Source organism: Mesocricetus auratus, unplaced genomic scaffold (assembly GCF_017639785.1).
Source record: "Mesocricetus auratus isolate SY011 unplaced genomic scaffold, BCM_Maur_2.0 Super-Scaffold_100004, whole genome shotgun sequence".
In the NCBI taxonomy this organism is placed as follows: Eukaryota; Metazoa; Chordata; class Mammalia; order Rodentia; family Cricetidae; genus Mesocricetus; species Mesocricetus auratus.
Window position 1 is genome coordinate 61,500,698 of NW_024429189.1, and position 26,074 is coordinate 61,526,771.

Consider the following 26,074-nt stretch of genomic DNA (forward strand, 5'->3'; position numbering starts at 1 on the left):
AAGATTATGCTTCTGGCTCACTGTGCCTACTTCTAGAACCCCTGCTACAGGACTGAAAACACCTCACTGAATAATGAAACTGAAGCCATGGAACTTTGGCCCTGTTAATTCCACAAGGCAACAAACCGCTCCATTTACCCGTCTGTACAGGAAAGCAGCTAGCTGCTCCAGCTAAGTGGAAACACGCCTCTGCGCTGTGTGGAATCTGGACTTTCACTTGGGAGTGTGTACCGCTTGTTCACCCCACAGGCACTTCCACATTCTTGACCTATATATATCCAAAGAGACCTATATATATCCATCGAGACGATGTCCATAAAGAGCTAACTTGCCCCTGTAAAGTCTTTGATGGGGAAGTTTTAGAGAGTGATGAAAGCCAAGGAGGATGATATGGGGTACAGATGGAGGCCCAGAATGAGTCACGGCTATTCAACACACACAATCACTTTCCCCTGTTCTGGGTGGAATCTGGGTAGCCAATTCAGCTTTGACCAAAGGAGCCTCTACTTAAATGGTGCATGGCCATTGCCATCACGAGACAGAGCGGAAGAGAATGCTGCCCTCTCTTCACCTGTTCTGGAGAAGGGCAGTCCAAGCCTCAGGCTTTGGCACTCCTGCTGGGCAGACAGACTGAAGTTCAGGAGCAGAGCCCTGAACACAGGCAACCTATGTGTGATTTTTAACCCTAGAAAGGCTGTGTTTAAAAACATCAGGACAGATAGACGAGGCAGAATGGAGGCTTAGGGCACACAGGAGAGAGAACCGTGCTTCCAAAACAGCTCACCTTCTCTGAGTCTCTGACTTGGATCTAGCTCTTCTACATAATTCCAGGTTGGAGATCTGAAAATACAGACCAGCCTGGCAGGCTGAGTGCAAAGGACAGGCTTCAGATTCAATGGCCCAAGCTCACCACCAACTCTGCCATGTGCAGCTTTGTGATGTATGTAAATTACCAATCTGAGCTTCATTTTTCTTAATTTTGTAGAATGAGAATGAGAGCACCTTCCTCATAGGCTGTGATGAGAAGCTGGAGAGGACGCGTATGACACACTTAGCACAGTCCCCACTCCTCGGACACGAGTGGCATTTGGTAGTGGGCACTGTGGCACCATCATTTTTACAGAAGGATTCTTATGAAGTCCTGCAAACTGATTCTTTGCTAACTGTATGGTCAGACAGATGGACACTGGGATGACCCTGATGAAGCAGGAGGACACAATGTCAGAGCAAGAAATCTCCAGGTCTAGTCCAGAGCTCAATCTGCACGGGGTTTCCTTTCCTTACCCCTTTACATTCTAAATGGGACATCACACCCTCGTGACTGTAGCAGGTAGATCAGAAATGTTACCATTCATTCGATGAAACCAGAAGAGTACGATTTGTGGGGAAAACCCCCAAGTTTGTGAAAGACAAAGAGTAGAGCCAGGTACCCTGGTGAGTCCACTCTAGCCCAAAGAAGAGAGGGATCCCCGGTGTCATGGGTGTATACTGTATACTGACTTGCTTTGCCTACACAAGCATCAAGAGAGGTGCAAGCAGAGGGAAGCCTCTCCAGCAATGGCAAAAGTGTGTAGTGTTAGGCTTGACTGAAGCCAGTCCTGAACTGGCCACAGCAGAAGGGTTCGTTTATATAGTAGTTCCCTAAGACTTGCCATCTCTATTCCAGAGTAGAGCTCAATTAAGGGAACTCTTCTTGCTGCTCCTTCCGAGCGAGCCATGCTGACAAGTGCAGCTAGCTCCACTCTGCCCACTAAGGACTGTGATAGTCACAATATGAATTGGGGGTGGAGGGCAGCTCCTGGTGTTAATTCAGACCTGAAGTTGATTAAGAATTTCTGAGAATTATGTTGGCATTTTGATGGGAATTGCATTCAATCTATGGATTGATTTTTGTAGTGTGGTTGCTGCCATATGTTCCTGTGTTTGAACTCTTGGTCCCCAGTTGGTAGAACTGTTTGGGAAGGATTAGAAAATGTGGTCTTGTTGAAGGAGGTGTGTCATTGGCTGTGAGGTTTCAAAAAAAATACCAATCCAGTTGTTTCCTTTCTGCCACATAGTTGTCCCAACATGTAAGCTCCTAACTACTGCTCTAGCACAATGCCGACTGCCATGTTCCCTGCCATGATGGTCATGGGAACCCCCTGAAACCACGAGCCCCAAATTAGTTGCTTCCTTTTATAAGATGCCTTGGCCATGGTATCTCTTCACAGCAATCAAAAGGTAACTAAGACATAGGGTGGCCATTTTCACAATACTAATCCTATATTAATCTACGAGCATGGGAGACCTTTCCATCTTCTGGTGTCTTCTTCAATTCTTTATTCAGTGTCTTAAACTTTTTATTTTACATGTTTCCATTTTGCTTGGTTAGGCTTGGTTAGAGTTATCCCAGATACTTTTTTAGATGATATCTATCTAGAAGCTTCACCCATGTTGGAAAAGACTCTGCACTCTAGAGGAGAATGAATGGCAGTCATCAATATTACTCAGTCATAAACTCTACAACCTACAACAATGACCTACAAGATATAGAGGCACTACAGTGGCACAAATGTTATAGTTTTAACCAACTACTTTCTGATTGGTTTTAACGCCCACTAAATGAGATGGAATCCATATTTGATACTGCTAACATGGCCAAAAAGCTGAGATATATACACCATAGGTCTAAGGGAAAATCACATACTATTGCCCTGCTAAAGGAACACAGCAATAAAATGACTCCAAATGACATACTGCTATACTGATAGATCAGTGGTTCACTCAACCCTTATCAGAGAAGCTTTTTCTTGCTGTAGATGGGAACTAATACCCACAACTAAGACCCACAACTGACTAATATGTAGAGAGAAAGATTTTGGCGCACTAAATCCTCAATGGGATGTCATCATCATAGCCCTGCCCTCAAAGCTCAGAGATCTATGTGGAAAAGGAGCAGAAAGATTGTGACAAAGGCGATGGATAACTCCACAGAAACAGCATCTTCCAGACAAAACAGGACTGATGCACATATGAACTCCCAGTGACTGTGAGAGTGTGCACAAGGCCTGCACGGGTTTAGACCGGACAGGGTCCCATCACTGAGAGGGATAAGTGGAGACAGGCCCCCACTCTAACCAAGAAGCTGTCTGCAACTGTTACCCATTGGCAAAGGAATAAAAATAGTTTTCTCCAATGGAGTCTCACTGGGTATATAACCATACTTGGGGCAGGCCGCACACCCAGGACAACATAAAACAAACTCAATGGTATTTTTGTAGATCTTTCATTTCACTTCACTTGATGTTGAGAATTTTTTGTCTTATTCATCTTTTGCTTTTTTATCTTGACTTCTGCTTTTGTGGGTATGTGTTTTCTTGTGTTGTTGTTTGTTTTATTATTTGTCTTAAAAAGAGTGAGAGAAAGGAACATAAATTTGGATGGGTAGGGAAAGGGGGAGGATCTGAGAAAAACTGGGGAAGAAGAAAAACATGATCAAAACAGCACATAAAAATCTATTTTTCAAAAAAGTTCTCAAACTTTTTTGAATTACACCTGGACAAAATTCACATGGCTAGGCAAATATTCTTGATATCAAATATATTCTCTATATCCATCAAGATTAGAGCTGAAGAGCTGGGAAAGAGGAGGACAGTGACCTTTTTCTTTCAACACACCTCAAAAACAATATGCTGAAAATTCACTGGAAATTCTATTGCCTAGCCTACGTATTTACTTAAACTTTAAACTCAGCAGTTTAGACTTAACTGTGACCCAAAGTTAAAAGTATTTGATTGGGTTGGAAAATGAAAAACTAAAATAGGAAGGAGTAGGTTGCTGCCTTCACTAATCCACCCAGCAGCAGACATGCTAACCACAATATTTATCTTAGCAAATATAGAGTAAGTGAAGAACATCACAGTTGCCTCTAACATCCAAAGCCTTATGCTTGTCTATTTCTTCTTTTTTTTAACATGCAGATGAAAATCTGATGCCTGCACTGACACAAAGACCATGACTGACAGCCTCACTTACCAACTGAACAAACACCCACATCACGTTCTCCTTGAACAACCAAATTGTCAAAGCCAGGGCTCTGACCTGCAAAAACAGCCAGCCCAGCTGACACACACCACAACCTAGGACTCATCAGGCTTTTTCCTCCTTAGAGCCAAAGTATTCAAAACCTAAACTAAATTCTTGGTCATAGTATTAACCACTATATTTTAGTAAGGTCTACCAAAAATTAACAGAATTACCCTGCTCCAAATGCAGGACTGCGCTCTGCCTTTCATCTCACAGTGCAGAGCCTGGAAGCCAACGGCCAGCCTGTCTTTCATACCTGCCCCCAGAGAAGTGACTCAGACTCACAGCTCATCAAAGTGGCCACAAGCAGAAGCCTCTTTGGCAGGCTTTATGTTCTATTTTGTTTTTGACTGACAGATGACAACTGTGTGTGCTTATGGGGCACAGAGGGATAAATAGCTCAGTACATATTTGGCCGCTGGAAAGATCCAATCAGTCACTGGCATCTCTATCACCAGCCACAGAGCCTGTACTTGGCCTCGTGGTTAGGACTGAAGGATGGGGCTGGGTGGCTATCCTCTAAGATGGTAGCCTTAGACACAGGAACAAATGCATGCACACGGATGCAGAGTGAAAGAGGCGTCTTCCATCTTAAAGCAGAAGCACCCTCTGTAAGTGAAGGGCCAGTTCGCTATGCAGGCCCTGGATCTTAGTTCACTTCTTTGGGAAAAGGCAGCTACAATTCACAAAGCCAGGAGTACCAAAGATGTTCTCTCTAATCCCTGCCCTCATTTTTTAAATTTTCTTTTGTTTCCTTCCCTAGTCACCCTTGTCCCTCCATCTCAGATTATGTCAACACCTTTTTATGCCATACACCCTTTCTTCTCCACCACCACCATCTCCATTATCATCATCACTGAGGATGTGAATTTAGGTGTGCTCCACCACATCTAGTGTTCCTTTCTTACTAAGAATCAACCAAATAAAACAGACATTCTTAAAACTGGCCCTGTTATAGTAACAAGGGAAAAAGATAATTAAAAAGCAGCTATGCTTTGGAACATCACATAGGGCTTTTATTTAAAGAGTTACTTACTGGGCCAGGGAGATGATCCATCAAGTCAAGGCCCTCTTTGAACAATATGGCCACCTGAGTTTGATCCCGTTAACGCGTGTGAAAATGGTATATGAGCTGGTGAGACAGTCAGCCAGTAAAGGCGCTTTCCAGTCAGCCCAATCATTTGAGTTTGATCTTGTAGACCTACATGGCAGAAGGACACAGGCTTGCCAGTTGTGTTCTGACCTCCATACACATGCATGGCATATAGACACACACACACACACACACACACACACACACACTAAAGTTGTCCTCTGACCTCTACATGAGTGCTGTGGCACATATGTACCTGCATACACATGCGTCATCATAACACACAATAAATGAGGTTTAAAAATAATCAAGAATCTATTTTACACAAATTTTGGCTCCTCAAACCTAAACAGAGTATATGACTCTTTCAGAGACTGAACACACTACAAAGTACATTTTTTTAAAAAATGTGTTAAGAGACACTAAAGAATTTTCTTCAGCAAATTCTGAATTACCCCAGAGACAGAAATAAGGCTGTCTCCCAGCCTGGACTCTAGATCTACCACTGGTGGTTTCCAGGACTAGCCATCGTGACTTCAGTGTACCCAATTAAAGGGACCCGCCATAAAAAGCACAGATACTACTGTCAGGCAATAAACTAGACCTTATCGGTGACAGTGGTGCACATTACAAACTTCAAACTCATTCCTTGCTCTAATCCATCAGAAACTTCCTGGCTTTAATAGGCTCTAAATGGCAGGAGCTTTGAAGTCCTGGGATTAGGATCAGTAATAGACAGGCTGAATGTGAAGCTAAATGCAGGTGGGATGAACTCTTGTGCGTCTCGAATTAAAAACAAATCCAATTAATCAAACAGGCCTCAACCCTAGCTGCAGCAGCAGATGACAGGGATGGCCAAAGCAGGGGACAAAGTGACGGGGCAACTGGCCAGTTTCTGTGAGAATCCAGTTTAGGCTGCAAGGCTACAAGTGTTGGGCAGCTGACCTCCCAACCAGAACAGGGGCTATCTTTTTGTTTTGTTTTGTTCTGTTGAAGGGGGGCTCAATATCACAACAGAGATAAGGGAGCAGAAAACTAATGCCCTTTAAACTGAGTTTTCATGTAAACAAATCGGCTGGGATGGCAGAGGGAAGCTGAGGCCTGTTTTCCCAAGGCGGATAGCCTTTGATCCCCTTGACTCCTAAGCTCTCAAACACTTGTGGCTCAGGGCATGCCAGGGCGCAGAGTTCACTGGGCCACACTAGAATGCTACGGGTGAGATGACTCAGAAAGCAGGGTCAGGTTGCCTGAGCCTGGCAATGTTGTTGGCAGAGGATGGGAGCATGTGTCCACCCAAATCAGTGCAACTAAGGGGTGCATGAAAGCCCTAAATGGGCCTCTCCCGAGCACTGTACCTCTTCATTCTCCTTACCTTCTGGGGGATTTTTATTCTGATTGTTCCACACCACCAGCAGCTTGGACAGACTGGGCACCTTGGATACCTCGGTGATGACCCGGAAGAGGCTCTCCACTCGGTCATAGGTGAGGACGATGGCAGTGAAGCCTTGTGACTGTGGTGGGATCAGCGGGAGGAAGAGAGGGTTGCTCACACTAGTCCACTTCTGCAAGAGGACAGGAAGGTGTAGATCAGAGGAGCTGCAGCAATACCAGCAAGAGCTAAGCCATTGTTACAAGTGTCCCCTCCACACCATCCGACACCACTGAAAGGGCACGGAAATCTGAGCTGAGAAGACATTTCCACACAGCAGATTTAAAGCACACGTCTACCTCCATTTCCTCCCCAACCACTGAGGTAGCGGTTGACGACTATGAAAGGATATGACTCCATGGCAGGGAGATGGACGAAGAGCTGGAAGGCTGAGAGGTTTGGAGAGGACCACAGGGCAGAGTGAGGGTGCCCACCTGCAACAGCCTGTGAGGGGAAGCCGGGAGCTCCAACTGTAGAGGAGGGAGGGGGTGGAAGGCGCTGAGAGCGGGGCTGGTTAAATAGCTGTGTGGGGATGTCCAACTCCAGTTCACAAACCCTCCCTTTCTCCCTCTCGGTCAGGTTGATTCTCTGTGAAAATGAATGGGATCTCCAGACAGGAACACAGGCAAACTCAGGATAAAACTCCAATGTTAATTAAGTGAGGAGCCCTACATCCCTCTTTCCATTCCCAGCCATGTGGCTGTCTTGGACCCTCCAGCTCCCAGGGAAGCCCTCAGGCAGTACTTGGGTTCACAAAGACCTTCTGATCAGCTTTTAGCAGCTCCCTCTTAATCACGAACAGATTCTCGAATCACAGACAGTTCAAGAGCATCTTCAGCAGAAGTGGCACAGACCAAAGAAACAGACAAAGCTCGGAGCAGACAGACAATGGATGCACAAAACCAAGTTAAAACAACAAATGCTATCCCCCAGGGAGAGAAGAGTTTTCATCCATGAAAACGCTACTTTTATTTTAAAATATCTATCAAAGATCAGAAAAAACTCTTGAATGTTAAAAACCACAAGAGGGTGTGTGTGTGTGTGTGTGTGTGTGTGTGTGTGTGTGTGTTTAAGGGTGAAGTTTCTAAGCTAAAAGGTGGTAAAATATTCCAAGCCAGTAAAGAAAAAAAAATAGAGGAAAAATAGGACATAGAAGAGGAGGAGGAGGAGGAGGAGGAGAGGGAGGGGGAGGGAGAGAAAGAGGAGGAGGGGAAAACAGGGCAGTCTAGCATCCATTTAATAGGCTGTGCCAGAAAAAAAAAAACCTCAAAACCACAGAATATGAAAAAAAATAAATCTATCAAAGAAATTAAGCATGATCTCAGTACACAATAGGAGAGGCAAAGGCTTCAGACTGTAATAGACCAAGAAAGAACAAACATAGAGGTGTTTAAAATATAGAGAGAAATAAACCAAACAGAAAGATGAAACAATAAAGCAAGCCACCATTTCTGTTTAGGGGGGAAGCAAGGAGGCAAAGGTGAAGGGTTGGGAATATAAATTTGCTGGACAAGTCTTAAAAATCTCTCCATAAATTAGAAACTTGTTCAAAACAAAGTTTTGATAGTAAGAGAAAAAGGTAATAAAAGAATGCAATCTTTTACCTACTGTAAGAATATTAACTAGTTTAAGCATAACAATGTAAGTGAAAATTCTGCTCTGCTAATGACAGATAAGAAACTATTATTAAGATGGTCTTACATATTTTAAGAACCTCCTTGGAATAGAATTCATGTTCTCTACAACCCACCCATTTCAAGAATACAGCAGGGCCTGCGGAGATGGCTCGGTAGCATGAGGACATCCCTAGAATCCATGTAAAAAAAGCCAGGCACGTTCACAAGCACCAATAATCCCAGTGCTGTGTGGAATTGAGACTGAGGGATCTCTGGAGCTTTCTAGCTACCTAGTATAGCTAAAAAGGAGAGCCCAGGCTCAGTGTCCCAGGGCAATAAGACAGAGTGGAGATAAAGACATATAACTGACATCCTCATCTGGCTTCTGTATTTGAAAACAAGCATGTGTACCCATTCTCCCTCTCACTCCGTCTCACTATACATACAAAGAATACAATGGCCCTTCTATATTACATTATTTAAAAAGCTGTGATAAAATATATGCAACATTTCCCATCTAAGTGGCTTGTAAGTATACAATCATTGTTATTAACTAGACCCACAATCATATGTTACCATGTTAACAGCCCAGAACTGCAGTTTCCATCGGGAGGGGAATGTGTAAAGTCCATCTGTCATGCTGGCTGCCCTGCACTTCCCTACAGCCCTTAGACTCTGGAATCCTGAGGTGCCCTATCAATCTACTCTATGCCACTGATGGACACCCATCACCACATGTGATAACAGCTGTCTGCCAGATGTGACAGCACGGACTAGGAAATGTATACACAAACACATGGAGTACACATGGGATGGGGACTCAGAGAGTCTGAACGGGATTCCTGCAGCCCTCATATGACCAGGATATTAGAGCCTATGTGGCCAGAGATGGCTATTATTAGACTTCACAGCCGAGAGAGCCATGATATCATACTGACTCTGAACTGCAGTCTGAGAACAGTGGCTGATGTTAGTATCCATACCCTAGAATCTTGCTACCTCTGCTTCAAGTCTCAGTCTTCATCTTATCCTGACTTCTATGGGACTAAAAAGTTAGCAGGTGACCTTATTTTTAAGTCACAGGTTCTCCTCCAAGAGTACCTCTGCTATTACTATCCCAATCCACATGCCCAGAAATGATATAACTGAAGGTCCACTAAAAAACACAATTTGAAATGGAAAAGAAAAAGGGGAGTTTGCTTTTTAAAAGAAGCATGCAAGACTACCTAATTGTGGAACTAGGCAAGACTCAGTGAGCAGCACATAAGTGCTATCTATGCACAGAGTTTCACATGCATTCGCTCATTTGAAACTCACAACTCCAAGGCAGGGTTGTTCTCATCAAGGTGATGGAAGCTCGAGGCTAGAGACCACAAACTGTGTTCAAGGAAAGCTATCTGGTCAGTGATAGAAACTAAACAGCCCAGGCAGCTCCACTCTGCACACTGGCCCCTCCCAAATTCTACATATGCACCACTCAGTGGAGACATCAGGAAGTGGAGGGGAAGGGGAAGCTAGCGCTCACTATGTCTACCTCCTCACTAAGACAAAAGTCCTCAAAATGCTTGACCCTTATTATCAATTCTGGGCCAATAAACGAGAAACTATCATCCCCAAGAACCTTGACTGCAGAAAATACACACAAAAACAACACAATACAACCCTGAGATGAAATGGTCACATAAATTTACAAAGGTAAATATCCCATAGACACAGAAGGAAAAGCGATTAAAACAACAAAACAAGGCCTGTGCTGTGCGAGGAGGGAGGAGAATGCCAATGCGCTTGGACGGCTGCACAGCTTGGAGGAGAGGTCCAGAGACTGCAAAGCCAGCTTCAGGGGATAGGTGCCCTGGAATTTAACCTGAGGCATCCTGAGGGCACCTCATTCTCATTCCAAGATGCTGCCAGATTTTGTCCCAGGTGTCCTTAGGAAGTGGTGGTCAGGGAAGGGAAGAAGGAACAGGGCAGTTTGCTGGGAAGAACTGCCATTTCCCACACTACTGGCCTGTATCCCAAGCAGGGCTGGAGCATGGGGAAGGCAGCACATGGGGGGCAGATGGAAAGGAGCTTAACCGACTGAAATACTGCCAGCCCTTTTCTGGAACTCCAGAGACTCAGATGAGCAAGGAGGCGCATGTAAGCTACAGATCCATCAGGGACAGACTCTAGCCTACTGTGGACACGCTGCCAGGGCCCACTCAAGTGACTCGCAGGGTGAGTCAGCGCCTTTGGAGGCAGTTTGGGAATCATGAGGCCTCAGTCTGAGTAGGGGTTCTCTTTCTTAACAGCTGTGCAACTTGGGCAAAGTACTTCATGTCTTCTGTGCCTCAGTTTCTCTATTAAATCCTCCCGACATTGCTGTCACATTCCTAGATGGTGCTACCTGGTACAGAGGAGGGAAACGTACAGTCCTGGGCATCCACAGACACTGGGGAAGAAGCCAATGACTGATCTTGTATAGTTTTTCACATGTTTCAAAAAGTGGGTCAGTCTAAGCAATCTCAGATCTCTCTCAGCACTGACTCTGTGAAATCATGCCTCCTCTCCACCTTCACCAGCATTCCCCAGTGTCCTGGTTTACCCGAATTCTACCCCTGCTACTTCCCAAATACACTATTTTTATTTCCACCATTTGTTCTTTTCCTTCTGAGCCTGCTTTAAGCACTCCGAAGGCTCAGAGGGCAGGAGACATGCCATCCAGTGCCTGCGACAGTACCTAGTGCTATTACAAAAGCTAGAGAACAGAAGATTCAAATCTGACGCCCCACGTCCCACTCCATGTGTCCTTTACACAGACAGGAAGCCCGAGTTTCGAAATAGTTTCTGACTTGATTAATTCATCTTACAAGTACTTTCTAAGAATCTCACCAGAAGTATAGGATTTTACTGCAATGTTTAAATAAAGCAGAGGCCTTGTCATTGATTAGTGTTATGACATAAAACATATTTCTGTCAGCAGCTGTTTCCTCATCTTTAAAAATGGGACTGTGACAGTACCTATTTCCCTGTGGAGTGATATTTAAATGAGATTGTGCATGCAAACACTTAGGATAGAATACATGGCTATTAGTTTAAAGCAAACACAAAACTTACCCTGATCCTCCCACTGTGTGTTTTTGTCTGCTATAATGAGTTGGCAAAGCGGAGACCATTCCTACCAGTGTTGCTTCAGGGACAAATCCATTATGTCTACATTTCCTAATCTTATCCTTCAAGCCTAGATCAGTGTTCAAGATGTAAAGATGAACACATCCCTCACTCTCCCAACGCGAGGTGAATTGGGTGGGAAAGGCAGCAGGGTAGAATGATAGAGTACAATGCCAAACAGCAGGCAGTATAGCAGGGTATCACACAGGACTCCACCTCAGCAAGCAAAGATCCAACAACGCCCCTCACCCTGGGAAGGCAAGCTGCAGTAGGGACAAGCAGGGGAGGGCAGCCAACTGAATAGCCTGTTCAGAGTTCAGCAGACAGGGAGGATCCAGGATCCTGCAGGGTGGTGTCTAAAGGAGGAGATCAGAAAGGCTGAAGCCATGGCGTGAGAATGAGAAGCCTCTTATAGCATGCCTTTTCAGTCCTACAACTGGCTTATTTGTTTCTTTTGAAGCTTTCTTCTCCTGAGTGGTGTTTTACTGATGAATGAACATGACTACCTTTAAAGTTCACAGGTAGGAAGCCCTGGCCAGCAATGGGCTTCTTCAGCAAACGTCACCCCCTCCTTAAACATAATCCCATTTGGCTGCAGAGCTCAGCAGCAGGGTGGAGAAAGGCAGATTTTAATTGGGGCTCCTGCTACTGTGCTGCTGGGGTAAGGTCAACAAACCAAGCCCAGAGAAATATCCCACCGGAGAGGGACATTTCAAAAAATGGCATTTAGTCACCTCTGAAATACCTTTCAGGACTGACCCCTGCTGGCTGGTCACAGAGAGTGTCTACAGTCTGGGACCTCTTGACCCCACTTTCTGCAGGAAATCAGGCAAATTTAAACCTCCATAATTTACTCAAGACTCTGGCTTCTGCCAGGAAAAGCAAACAATGCTGGCAATTAACCCTGGTGGCTAATTAAGTCTCCACTATGGCAAGATGCACCCAGCAGTGGGGTCAGGAAGGAAGGCCAAGCCATCATGCGTTGGGATGGCAGGTACCAAGGCAATGTCTAAACCTATCAGTTCACAGGAAATGGCTCACTCAAACATTAGGAGATGGATGAAGAAATAGGTGTTATTTTGACAAAGCAGTTGCTTTGGCCAAAATGCCTGGCTCTTTTCTCACCCATTCTCCCACTCTGCTTGTCTCACCCCTACAATGGCTATTTGCTATGCAAGTTCCATGAAGAAACCTTTCGTTGTTAAACTGAAGTCACACAAAAGTAGATTATGAAGCCATGATGACTGTACAGTCTCAGTGTCAGCTTTAGGGAAGTGTTTGCCTTCATTTCAGTGGAAGACTTGAGGCTCCTTCCTAGTAGACTCAAGTTTCAGGATACCTTGCAAGGGAGGCCAAGGGAGACCGACGTTAAAGTCAAGGGCAATTAAATGGTTTCTCCTTCAAAAGAAGCAAACTCGGGCGACTAGCTCATACATGGAGGAAGCTGTCCCCATCCCTCAGCAGCTCTGTCCTAGAGTTCTTAGAATCAAAGATTATGGTAGCCAAAGCCATCTTGGCTACGGTTATTGTGCAAAAACAAAACAGTCTTTGCCAGCCATTCTGAAATGGTCTTGCTGGGTTCACTTGGGGGCTGTAAGAATCAGGAGGCAGAAAGCCATGTTTCATTGCCAATTAAAGGCCTCTGTCAATCTGACCAATCCCAATCCCAGAACAGAAGAAGCCAAGGGCCGCTGGAAACCCAATTCCCATAGCCCACCACGTCAGAGGTGCTTTACGTTTCTCTGTGTAACTCCATGCAGAAACAAGAGATGTGGACAGACATTTGAGTCAGCTTATATTTGATGTAAACAGAGGTATTTTCCTGAATGAAAAGTGAGACATCAGAGAAGAGAGGAAGAGAGGACCGGCTGTTACACAGAAGCCTGGAGCCCCTGTAATGAGCAGCCTTACCTATTCCTACCTTGATGGAAAGGGCAGTCTTGTTGGTTGTTTTGAAGTTATCAACCCTTACCTCAATGTGGTTTCAATTATGAATTACCAGACTAAGGGGGGGGAAGCTTTGATTTATTCTTTTTTGCTCCAATTATGCATGATGTGTTTCCACAGAAGACTTTGAAAAGTATTTCATCATGCCTCTTATCCTGCAGTGGTCAAAGGGCAACCCTGACAGGAGTTAACCCTTTCCTGCCTTACACAGGTTCAAAGAGACTATGGGTAGATGTGGGCCAAGGCCTCTGAAGCAAAGGAAGCATGGAGAGGGTTAAGAGTTTACATCATGTTGCTCACTTGCACAAGGGTGGTGTCCCCTGTCTAAAATGGTGAGATGATATTTATGTTAATGGTTACTGGGAGATATGAAAGGGGCAATCAGTAATGTGGCCCATGCTGCCTTAACCATTAAACCTCTAGAGCTCCAGCTATCCACAGCCCTCTTTCAGAGCACGCTGATGGCCCAAGTGTGCCTTCAAGCAAGATTTCTTAGTTCACAGAGGGAGGAATAATAATATCTGGATGTTCTAAAAAACACGAATAATGCCAAAGGCCAAATTTCATTGATGAGACATGAGACATGGAAGATAAAGATCAAAGGCCAGAAGACTAAAACAATAGTCAACTATGACGACAGGGCTGCTGGCATGGAGTTCCTGCTGCCCATCTCCAGGCATTTCCTCATAAGCTTCTTTCTGACATCTAACCACATGTGCCTCCTTGTCTGAAGACACTGAGAGCCATAGTGATAGGGTGATTCAAACAATTCTCTGTCCTCTAGATGTATGAGATCGTCTTTGGAGACTGGGATCTTGATGGCCTCCTATTCATCCTTTATTTGGATAATTGACCTGCGGTTTGTTGGTCTTCCTGGGTCTGAGGCCTGGCATCATTTACCAGTGCTGCAAACTCTCAGCCATCATCCTTTCCAAAAAGCTTCCTCCTCCTCCTCTCCTGCAGCTCCAAGTGTCGGCTGTACACCTCTGTCTCACATCACTCCACCTCTGTTCTCTACATCACTTCACAGTTTCCATCTCTGTCTTTCTAGGTTATGTTCTATTCACTTCTTTGGAGCTAATACTCTAGTCTACACTCAGTTTCTGCTGCTCTCACTCGGGCTTCAAGAGTTTGTGGTTTCTGATGGTGAGCTACTCACTAGAACTTTACTGAAAGGAATAAGAGCCAGACTGAGGACAAATTCCTCAAGACAGGGTCTGAGTGTCTCGAAAATGCTTTATCCAGTTCCCTCCTAGAGCTTATTTAGACTGGCTTCATGGTGTGAATGTAGCCCACAGCCCACACAGAGTGGGGTGGTTTGTGAGGTCTCAGTATCGAACCAATCTAGGCTGGTCACTTCTTCATGTCATCAAGACACAGATCTCCATGTCTTGATGTGGATGGGTCACAGGTGACAAATCCTGCTCTCCAACCCCCATTTCACACAGTGATCAGGTTGAATCTTCTGATCACCAAAGAACATAGATTTCCCCAGGGAACACTTGCTATATGCATCCATCCTCCCAGGGCACCAAGGGCCAGTATATTTGGGGGCTCAGCTTCCTTTCATGCCAGCTCAGCAACCGGTTAAAACTGATCCATAGTTGGGTGTTGGTGACGCACGCCTTTAATCCCAGCACTCAGGAGGCAGAGGTAGGTGGATCTCTATGAGTTCGAGGTCAGCCTGGTCTACAGAGTGAGTTCCAGAACAGTCTCCAAAACAATACAGAAAAACCCTGTCTTGAAAAACAAAAAAACAAAAAAAAACTGATTCATAATACTTATCTGATAGTTTAGTTACTCAATTGGGTGATATCTTTCGACATTTACATGGTAAAGTTAGTCATGCACTACCATGTCCCTTATTTAATTTGAGGGCCAAGTTTGTGCATCATCTGAAAATAATTCTCATGAAAATTTGGCAGTAATTATCAGTTGAAATGATGGGCAGAGAATTTCCCCATAGGACAGGCCCTATACTTCTTCAGCCTTTGTTTGTTCACTGAAAATCTGAGAGGCCACAACAGAATGATGGGTGGTGGTGATGGTGAGTGTGATGTGCTGCAGAGCATACCCAGGGCTACATCCCATCCCAGGAGGAAGGACCCAAAATAATCATGTCTCCCTTCCTTCACCTGGAAGAACAGAGTGAGCAGAAGGCTGTTTTGGGGTGAAAGGGGACTAGACAACAGAAAATACATAAGACAACCACCTGGGTGCAAAGAATATCCCTTTGCAAATTTCAATTCTCCTCTGCAGAGTCCCATCCAATTCTGAATTCATGTTTCTAATATGATAAAGCACTATATAGACTGACCTCTGTATCTGTGGGTCTTGCATGAAAAGATTAGAGAAACTGTGGGATTGAAAATACTTATGAGAAACACTGAATCTGTAATAAACATATAGAGACTTTCCTTTCTTGCCCATATTCCCTGAGCAATAAAGTAAAACTGATGTTCACAAAGTCTTACACTGAATCAAGCCTTATAAGCAATCCAGAGATTATCTGTCTACAAGAAAATGTGCACAGATTGAGTGCAATTACACCACTTTACACTAGGGGCTTAACCATCAGTGGGTTTTAGTATTCATGGGGACCCTGGGACCAATCCCCACAATTGCTGAGGGTGAGTTGTATTACAGGCTAGCTATATTTTAACTTTTAAAAGTATTGTGTCAATTATAAAAGTCTCCCTTGTAAATTATACCTCTAATTTTTCATAATCATCCTACTTAAGAATTATCCTCATGATTCCCACTTTACAAATAAAGATAATGAATTTCAAAGAGGGAAGAAACCTACTACTCAAGGTCAAACTAGTGGATGTTTTTAAATTCAGTTCTGATTACAAAATATCCTTTCCTTTGAAAGTTTAGGCACCAATAAGTAATAAGGAATTACCTTCTATATTCCTCTGCAGCCATTAGCATCCCTAAGCCCAGTCCTACAGATGATCGAACTGTTGCAGAGGAGAGTCCCTCCGTCACCTCAAGTCACTCAGACCATGAGCAGTAAAGGAGGATTAAAAGGCACAGTTCAGAAATGTCTGGGTTGCACTTAGCTTACTGAAGGCTCAGGGGTTAAACCCACCTGCCTGCCTCTTGAAAATTCCTGCTATTATCTGAGGCTTAGCCACTTCAATCTTTTCTCTGTGTAGCTCCGAATTTTGCATTTGGCCAGATGCCCACTCTTGGTTTATAGTGCCAAACTACTGTCAAGAAGAGCAGGAAGGGTGGCCACTGATTGCTTTTCAGGTAGTAGAGGAAAAAGTTGACATTTCATCTTCCTATTTCTTGGAAAGGAAGGCAATCATTTATAAGAGCCCTCATCTGGCTGTGGCCTCCATCAGTGGGATGGACAGAAGCCAGTGAAACGGCTCAACATAAGCCATATTAAAAGAATTTGGAATGAGCAAAGAGAGGATTCCAGATGTTGATACTTTCAATAATTCATGAGTTATAACAGTCTGCAAGCAATAAATTTCACTAAATATATCTATGATATGACTGCTGAAGATATTGGCAAAGATAACAGCCATTGATTTTATTGGTTTACAATTTGATATATCAAAAATAACAATTCTACTGTTTGACAGGGATAATGCACAAGATTTGGATTGGTTTTAGAACGAAGTCTTCACACACAATCATCACCCTTAGACCTGTTTCTTCATAAGGATACTGACAACAGCTGAAAGAAAGACCTCCTGGAAGAAACTCACAATTTACTTGATTCCAAAAACAAGGCTCACTCATAGTCCAAAGACAGCAACTGAGACTACTAAACCACTACCTCTCAAGAGAGAGTAAGCAAGTTTACAATCTCACCTAACTATCCCATGCTTGAAAAATTCCAGCCGTTTGGAAGAACCCATGTGTGGACTCATCGCTGGCAGCCCATTGGCTCTCTCAGCAAGGTCAGCTGTGAGGTGGGAAGATTTCAGAGGCACTCCTGGGAACGGTTAAATTACAGCTCATGACATTTGAGCTCAAAGCCCCACCACAGTTATGACCAAGAACATCAGAGCTTTGTATGGCTGTGAGCGGCACATAGGGAGAGCTGATGGTAGAAGCAACAGCCTCCACGACACAGCCACTTCTTAATTCTCTGGAATTTCACTAAGACACATGTTTTGTCTACTGTGTTTTCCTCTGTTTCTTCTTGGGGAAAAAGAAAGAAGGCATGAACCCACAAGGGCAAAAAGAACAGGGAAGGAGACAATGATGGATCAGGGTCTGACAAATTTTTGGAAGCTGAAACACATGGAGTCTTTCTTTTCAAAAATCCTCTTGCTGTAAAACACATAGAAATCTAGGATGAAATATAACAAAACTATTTTCCAACCTGAAGCTGAGGTCACAGGAAAAGGCAAAGTCCTGAGTCCAAGAACAAAGCAGAAACTCAAGGGGAGTAGAAGACACTGGAGCTGGTGGGCACAGTGGCACTCAGGAGGGCGAGGCCATGGCTATGCACAGTGATGTTCAGTTTCAGTGGCTTTGAGGCCAGTGAGGGAGAGAGTAGGAAGGGAGACTTGGACACTAGGTAGGCATGAGTGATCAATGAAGGAAGAGGAGCCGGAAAAGCCACCTGCTAGGACACACTCTTTCTGGACCTGAGCCTGGGGTGACGACAGAAGTTCTCCTTGGGAAAGTTTAATGGAGGGTAGCTTTCCTGCAGGGTTGGGCCTAACAGAGTCTATATGACGGTACGGGTACTCAAGCTGAGGAGCTGATGTGGGAAAATGATTTATCTCTATGCAACCTCTAGAGCAGCTGAAGGAGCATTAATTTATCAACTAATAAATGTCAATAAAGGAATGAATGAGGTAAAACAGAGTGAAAAGTAATTCCCTCTTAGCCCAAGTTGTAACAGTTTCCACAGAAAACCTCATCATAGATGAACTAACACTCCAAAATTATAATGACTGAGGCAATAATATAACCAAAGCAACAATCAGGTAACCAATGGTAAGATGAGACTTCACACATATTTCAGAAAGTTGGAGCACTGGAGACTATAAAGTAAATGTCTCAGAATGCTTCAAGACATAAAAAAAGAAACTAAAGGGAGTCAGATGGGTTCAGGGTTCAAGGTCAGACTAGGGTATAGAGTGAGCCCCTGTCTTGAAAATAAAACATAAGAGCCAAGAAGAAAGATTTAAGTAACCAACATGAACTTCTACAAATAGCCACTGAATTTTAAAACACAAAGGATAGACAAAAGCATGCCTTAGTCACTGCTGCAGAAAACGGGAAAATGGCTGTGAAAGCATTATCCAGCATAAGAGGTATGAAAATGTGAAAAATCTGAGAAACAAAACCAATAAACAGAAAATAAAGGCAGAAGGAAAAAAGTTGCACACAAAATTTAACAAGATTCTAGAAGGAATAATTAGTGAGAAACACAGATTTTTAACATTCATAGAAAAGATGAATGAAAACTGTCCAAAGTAACTAATGACATGATGCTCGGGTTAAAGGCAAAAACTCAACCTCAAAAGCAAGAGAACTACAGGCAGGCTACTCAGGCAGGAATCCACATGGGATTCAAATTGGAGGGTGTAGGTTTGAAAATAAAAGGATATTTACAGTTTGAAAAGTCACCATGTCCCTCATATGACACATGATAAAAGGAAACAGTAATAAGGCACTGGAAAAGCCTGGAAGAAACCTGTGGTCCAAACCCCCATCACAACAATGGGACAAACTGATGATCTGTGTCCTCTGACATGACAAGATCACATGCTTTTGTGACATTACTGGCAAAAGTGCATAATTTGGATCTGACCAGGCAAAAGCATCAGATACTCCAAACCCAAAGACATCTACGAGCCCTTGAGTGCCTTGTCATCCAGCAGACGCTGATCTCCTGGGGCTTATCTACAGGCTGTGTACAGCTTTGTTTCTGAATAAAGTTCCTTGCTGCTTTGTAAAAGAAGAAGGGGTGTGTGTGCCTTACTGTACATATGACAAGTTCTCTTCTAAATTTCAAAAATGTCATCGCACAAGATAAAGAATGAAAGGCTGCTCTAGACCTCAGAAATGAAAGCTGTAGAAATGAGTGCAAAGGCAGTTTCCTTCACTATGATGGACACGGTCAGGATAACAAAGTCTAAGGAGTAATACAGTATTACTGTATTGGTGAGATAATGCTATATGAGAAACATTCAAGAGTAAAGGTGCATAACACTTACACCTTCTAGAAGGTTCAGGAATACATCTGAACATATACACATGGAAAAACAGAACTGTGATAAATTATTAACACAGGGGAAATATGAGTAAATGAGTACATAAAACTGCTACTTCATAAAATTTCAATTCTGAACTGTATCAAAATTTAAAGAAACAACAACAGTTCTGGGGATACAGATCAGGGCATAGCATTTGCCTAATGCATACAAGGCCTGGGTTCAACCCACAGCCTCAGAAAAACAAAGAAAGAAAGAAATAGAATTTTTAGCCAAGTGTGAAGGCATATACAGGGCTCATCGGTCTGAGACAGAAGGAACATTTATGTTCAAGAGTTCAAGACCAACCTGGGCAATAGTGAGTCTCAAAAAACAAAAACAAACAAACAAACAAAAGTCAGACTAATAATGAATGACACAGCAAAGCAAAATCAATCAATCAAACAAACAAGCAAGCCAACAAGCAAGCAATCAGTCAATTCTATGATTCCTAGCAGTGATGATGACAAGAAGACAGATATTGGTGTTCCTTGGAGACATTCAGTAAGAACAGTTGGTCAAAGGTCCCTAAACCTAAGGCACAGAGAGGCCAACCCCATTCCCAGGCTTTGGAGAAGGAAAGATTATTCTATGGGCCAAATGAAACAGAGATCCCAGACTCACAGTCTCCAAGACCAGGAGGCAGGGTGAGGTACCATCTACAAATGGAAGAGCAAGGACAGTCTCCTTCCTTTACTCAGCTCCCAAATGCTTGGTCCACACCTGCCCACCCTTATCCAGCCCTCCGCTAGGCACAAAGACTATTCTCCAGAGCAATAATCTAGTCCAACGGAAATAACTATTAACACCAACATTTGGGCAAATGCCTGGGTCCCCTGGCCTGAGTACAGCCCATCACTGGCAAAGCTCATTTAAGGCTAGAGCTTCCAATCAGCCTTCAATGCCTCACTCACAAGAGCAAACACCACAACTGGTCAGGCATATAAAGAAATCTTTCATTGCAAAAGAGCAAATAAAAATTAGAAAAGAAATAAAAGGAAACAACATAAGCAAATAAAACCACAAACAGTATCTTCAGAAATGGAAAATTATGGACCCTTAAAATAAAAAGAACTGAAATGGTTCTTGTTTTTAATCAAATGTTAAAAGATAAAGGAAGAAAATGCCAGAAAAATGAGAGCAGAAAGACCAGGCCTGGCAATAAAAGAAGCAGAACTAATGCATGCATTCACCATCCAATTAATAGATGCTGCAGAGAGAAAGGAGAGGACAGAAGACAGTAACCAAAGTTACACTAGAAGAAAATGAGAAAATGCCTCTGCACTGAAAGGCATGAATTTCCAGCTTGAAAAAGCTTGGATCAGCACTTTCAGTAAAAACACTCATGTGAGGGCACATTACTCTAAAGTTTTCCAGGGATTGGGGGAAACAACATTAAAAGCCATTAGTGGTGGACATATCTAATCCCAGCACTTGGGAGGCACAGGCAAGCAAATCTCTGAGTTTGAGGCCAGCCTGGTCTCCAAGACAGCCAGGGCCACACAGAGAAACCCTGTCTCAAAACAAAAACAAAAAACAAAACTATGTTTTCCACCAAAATTCTGAGTCCAACCACTCATCACATTGAAAAATAAGCACATTTCCAGACATGCAAGACGACAGGGCATTATCTCCTTTTCTGTCTCTCAGGTGCTGCCTTAGGAAGCTCTTTAGAAACCAGAAAAGGAAGATGTCAGGCCCTGGAAAAGGAAACTGCACATGCAGAGAGGAAAGAGAATTCCAGAATGGCAGAGGATCAGAATAACAGCTATACAGAGAGCCAAAGAGGACTCACACAGACTGCAGCACAAGACAGAGCTCCAAAACCAAAGAAAGAGACCTGGAGTTTATTCTCACTGACCATTTTGCTATCTTAACTAGAGTGGTTAATGAAAATCATCACAGAGCAGAAAGAAAAAAGTAGCTATATCTCCCTGGAAAACAGGGAATAAGGTACTTAGCTGAAAACTATATTTATATGGCCCCAATTATGCATAAGGTAAACACCATTTTAATGAAAAGCAATGATGTATCACCCTCGGATAGATGCATAACACTAACACACAGGGAAAATGGAGAGAATGGGAGAAAAAGCACCAATTTGAAAACAACGTCTTAGTAAGAAATGTAAGAATTCCATTATGAGCATTTTGTATGGAATCAGAAAGACAACCAGAGGAGTTAGAAGAGTTGAAAGCAGCTGTGACCACTTAATTTCATGTGTGAAACAATACTATTTTTAAATAAAATGAGGAAATATTACAGAGAGTAAAAGAAAGATGTTAAAAATCAAGCTATGTGGCCTTTTTTTTCTAACCTACAACTATAATGACCTGGTTATGAGAAAATCTCATTCAAATATTACTTTGGAGACTCTTAAAACTATGTCCTGGGGCCCGATGATGGAGGTGCACACCTTAAATTCCAGCACTTGGAGGCAGAGGCAGGCAATCTTTGAGTTCAAGGCTAGCCTGGTCTACCGCGCTGTTACACAGAGGAACCGCGTCTTAAATCAGAACAAACCAAAACCAAAACCAAAACCAAACTATGTTCTAGGATTGCAGAGGCAGAATTGGAAGGAACCTGGCCACAGCCCCTGAAGACCAGGGGGTCTGCTGTGCTAACTGATATGTGATCACTGGTGCAGGGTAGTGTTGCCAGGGTAGCCGGCATGTTCTCAATTCATCTGCTACCAGGGCAAGCCTCTATACTCTCCAAAACATTATTCTACTCATTTCTTTCCAGCATGCTGTGTGATGTCAAGAGGCAGTCAGGTTTGATTCATGAATGCTGGGGCCCTCCAAGTGGACCTTAAGAAAAGGATAGAGAGAGTCAGGGCCACATCAACAGCAGCTGGGGGTGGGGATTCACCCGTATGCCCCTCAGGGGTGCCATGCAGATGTCTGTTCCACTGCAAAAGATTTAACTGACATGGTTATGATCTCAGCCACACCTCTAAGTTTGCTCTTTCATATTCCTTATTTATTCTCCCCATTCAAATCTGGCTTGGCACCTGGTCCTTCCTGTCTGTCTGACTAGAATTGGCCAACCTCCTTAGGTCTTCATCTTTCTATCGGTAGTTTTCTTTACTCCCTAACTGCTGATAACTTGAGACGTCTAGCGTTTCCCTGCAGCTCTTCACAGAAAAGTCTAGAATTTGAGGTAGCATACTAGACCACGTGAGCAAACATTACCCAATTCATGATATACCTCTAAAAACAATGTAATTCAAAATTTTTACTTAAAATGTAGACTAAATTTCTGAATCGCATACATATTTCTATCTAGGCAGTAGGAGGAAAAGGGTCTGAGAATCAGCCAAGAAGGCCCCTTGGGAAAAAGACCCTCAAATTCCAGAGGAACATTCCACAGCCTGGAAGCTAAAGGGCTGGTGCCGAGCTGAGCCAGACAATTTGTTAAACTGGTGTCTTTCCCATTGAGGATTCTGCTTCAGGTGTCTGAGCAGCCTTCCTGGGCTGTAGAACAAGCAGTCATTGTGAGCAGGAGCCATCTGGACAACTGAGTGTAAGCAGCCTTCAGCCATAAGTGCAGCAGAGACAGACAGAGCCCAGACAGCCTCTCAATGCTGCTAGTCTAAACCATGCAGGTCAAGAGGAGGGAAGAGGTGAGGATGGACGAGCCTTCCTGAGTCAGTGAGCCAGGGTGTGGAGAGTAAGTCAAACTCTAGATCAAAGCATGCTCCTTTAGCCAGCAGCAGCATACACTAGACCCAAGGCCTGGGAAGCTACGCGAGTATGAGTTCTATGCACCCACCCTAGCTTTGAGCTGGACAGGCAGGGGTCTTTATTCCTGTATTCAAGTACCCCAGATTTGCCCAACTGAGCCCATGGTTGACACCTACCAACCAGGAGCTCTCACGTAACAGCTCAAGAGTGTAAGTCCTTTGCACTCGCCATTTCCAGCTCCTAGATTTGGACAGAGGCTTACAGGACTTCCACATAAATACATAACCCTTATGTGACCAGTCGACTTCAGGTAAGTCACCCCTCTATCTAGACTGCATTGCAATTAACTTTTGTTTTTCCATCTTATTCTTAGACAATTATACACTTTTTTTATGAACATCCAAGATAAGAATTCCTGTCTGTCTTTTTTGTTTCAGGTCTGATGTCTTAGAGTTTCTATTGCTATGATAAAACATCACGAGCAAAAGCAACTTTGGAGAGAAAAGGTCTATTTTGGCCTACAGCTGTAGTCCATCATGAAGGGAAGTCAGGACAGGAGCTCAAGGCAGGACCCTGGAGGCAGGGACTGGTGCAGAGGCCATGGTGGAGGGCTGCTTACTGGTTTGCTCCTCATGGCTTGCTCAACCAGCACCCAGGACCGCCAGTCTAGGGGTGACACCATCTATGGTGAGCTGGAATCTCCTATATTAATCATCTATCAGGAAAATGTACTACAGGTTTGCCTACAGGTCAAAGTGGGGCATTTTCTTTTCTAAAATGATTCTAGCTTAGATGTCCCTCAACCGAAGAGTGGATAGAGAAAATGTGGTACATCTACACAATGGAGTACTATTCAGCAGAAAAAAGTAATGGAATCATGAGATTCATAGGCAAATGGATGACACTAGAAGAAACCATCCTGAGTGAGGTAACCCAGTCACAAAAAGAGAAACATGGCATGTACTCTCTCATATATGGATTTTAGACATAGATCTGGGGAGTGCCAGCCTACAATCCTATGGCCAGAGAGTCTGGGAAACAGAAACTTCATTTAGTGGCTGATCGAAGAAGAGGCAGACTCCCTTGGTTAAGTACTGAGCTGAACTCAAGAAAGCCAGTAACAGAGAGGGAGGACTGATGATCAAAGGGATTAAGACTGGGCTGGTTTAACCCCCAGAAACAGCTGACCAGACAAAGGTTAACTCTTGAATCCCTGGCATTAGCCTGGGAATCCAGCATGGGACTGATCAAGACCCCCTGAATCTGGGTGTCAGTGAGGAGGCCTAGGTAATCTATTGAGCCTTGGGCAGCAGATCAGTACCCATCCCAAGTATACACACGGACTTTGGACTCCCATAGAACAATGTGAGGTGCACTCTCACCCTGAACTCTTGGGGAAGGGTCTAGGCCCTGCCCTATATGAAATGACAGACTATGGACACCTCCCTGGGGGAATGCGGGGATAACGGGGGGGGGGGGTTGGGGGGAGGGCACGGGAGGAGGGGAGGGAAAGGGAGAGGGACCTGGAACTGACTTGTGAAGCAACCTTGTTTCTTATCTAAATTTAAACTGGAAAATAAAATAAAAAAATAGAAAAAAATGATTCTAGCTTGTGTCAATTTAACATAAAATTAGACAAAACAATAAATGCAGAAAGAAAAAAAGAGAAGGCAATCTTTCCTGGTGTTCACCCAAAGAATAAATAAAATCATAGTGGAATAAAAATCATATTATAGACAACTAATGAGGAAATGCGCAATTGTAACAGAATTTATTTTTGATGTTTTAAAAGAACGTCATTGAGATGATTCAGCTTTGGTAGCACATGGCAGAAATCCAGATGTAATACGAAATACTTTCTGTCTCTGTCCTGCATCTTGCATGTCTGAGAGCAGAGGTCCAGGGTAGTGTCTGGGGAAAAGCCTGGCTGCTTTGGCCAGCCCAGAAACAGCATCAGGGACAGTGACTAAAGGAGATGATAACATTTGGTACAGGTGCAAAGGGAGAGAGGGAGGGAGGGAGGGAGGGAGGGAGGGAGAGAGAGAGAGAGAGAGAGAGAGAGAGAGAGAGAGAGAGAGAGAGAGAGAGAGAGAGAGAGAGAGAGAGAGATCTCAATGGGTAGAAAACAGAAAAGAACAGAACAGGTAAGAGATACAGGAAGCCCTGGGACAAGCTAAGAAAATTCAAGATAAAAACATGCACTCTTTCTTTTTTCTTTTTCATATTCATATTCTCTTTTGTTTGTTTTTCAAGACAGGATTTCTCTGTGTAACAATCCTGGAACTCGCTCTGTAGACCAGGCTGGCCTCAAACTCACAGAGATCCACCTGCCTCTGCCTCCCAAGTGCTGGGATTAAAGGCGTGCGCCACCACCACCCAGTTATATATATGTCTTTTATGTATACGGGTCTTTGTCTGTCTGTACATCTGCACACCAGAAAAGAACATCAGATCCCATGGGACTACAGTTATAGATGGTTGTGAGCTATCACCTGAGTGCTGGAAATTGAACTCAGGACCTCTGGAAGAGCAGCCAGTGCTCTTAACCACTGGGCCATCTCTCTAGCTCCTGAATTCCTTCTTTTTAAAAACAACTTTTGGGGTGTGTGTGTGTGTTCATTTGTGGTAGAATATACATATACACACCAGCTCTGGGATTACAGGTGTGTACCATCACACCTGACTTTTTCACAGGGTGCTGGGGATTGCATGCAGGTTTTACTGTCTGGACGCTCTCTCCATCCCTATTTGCCTCTTAACCATCTTGAGCTTAGAGAGAAGTCCTTCCCCAAGCACAGTCTCTCTAATCCAGGCAGACCTGCTACTTCCAATCAGTGCTCAAGGCTCTCTGTGGC

At 43.8% G+C, this 26,074-nt stretch overlaps 1 protein-coding gene across 1 annotated transcript in view; it reads right to left on the reverse strand.

Moving 5' to 3' along the window:
• Positions 1–26,074, reverse strand: part of Ext2 (exostosin glycosyltransferase 2) — a 130,537-nt gene that overhangs the window by 41,097 nt on the left and 63,366 nt on the right. Inside the window, exon 9 of the mRNA XM_040745901.1 lies at positions 6,531–6,720. Within this exon, the coding sequence (XP_040601835.1) occupies positions 6,531–6,720 (190 nt within the window). The remainder of the gene's footprint in view (positions 1–6,530; positions 6,721–26,074) is intronic.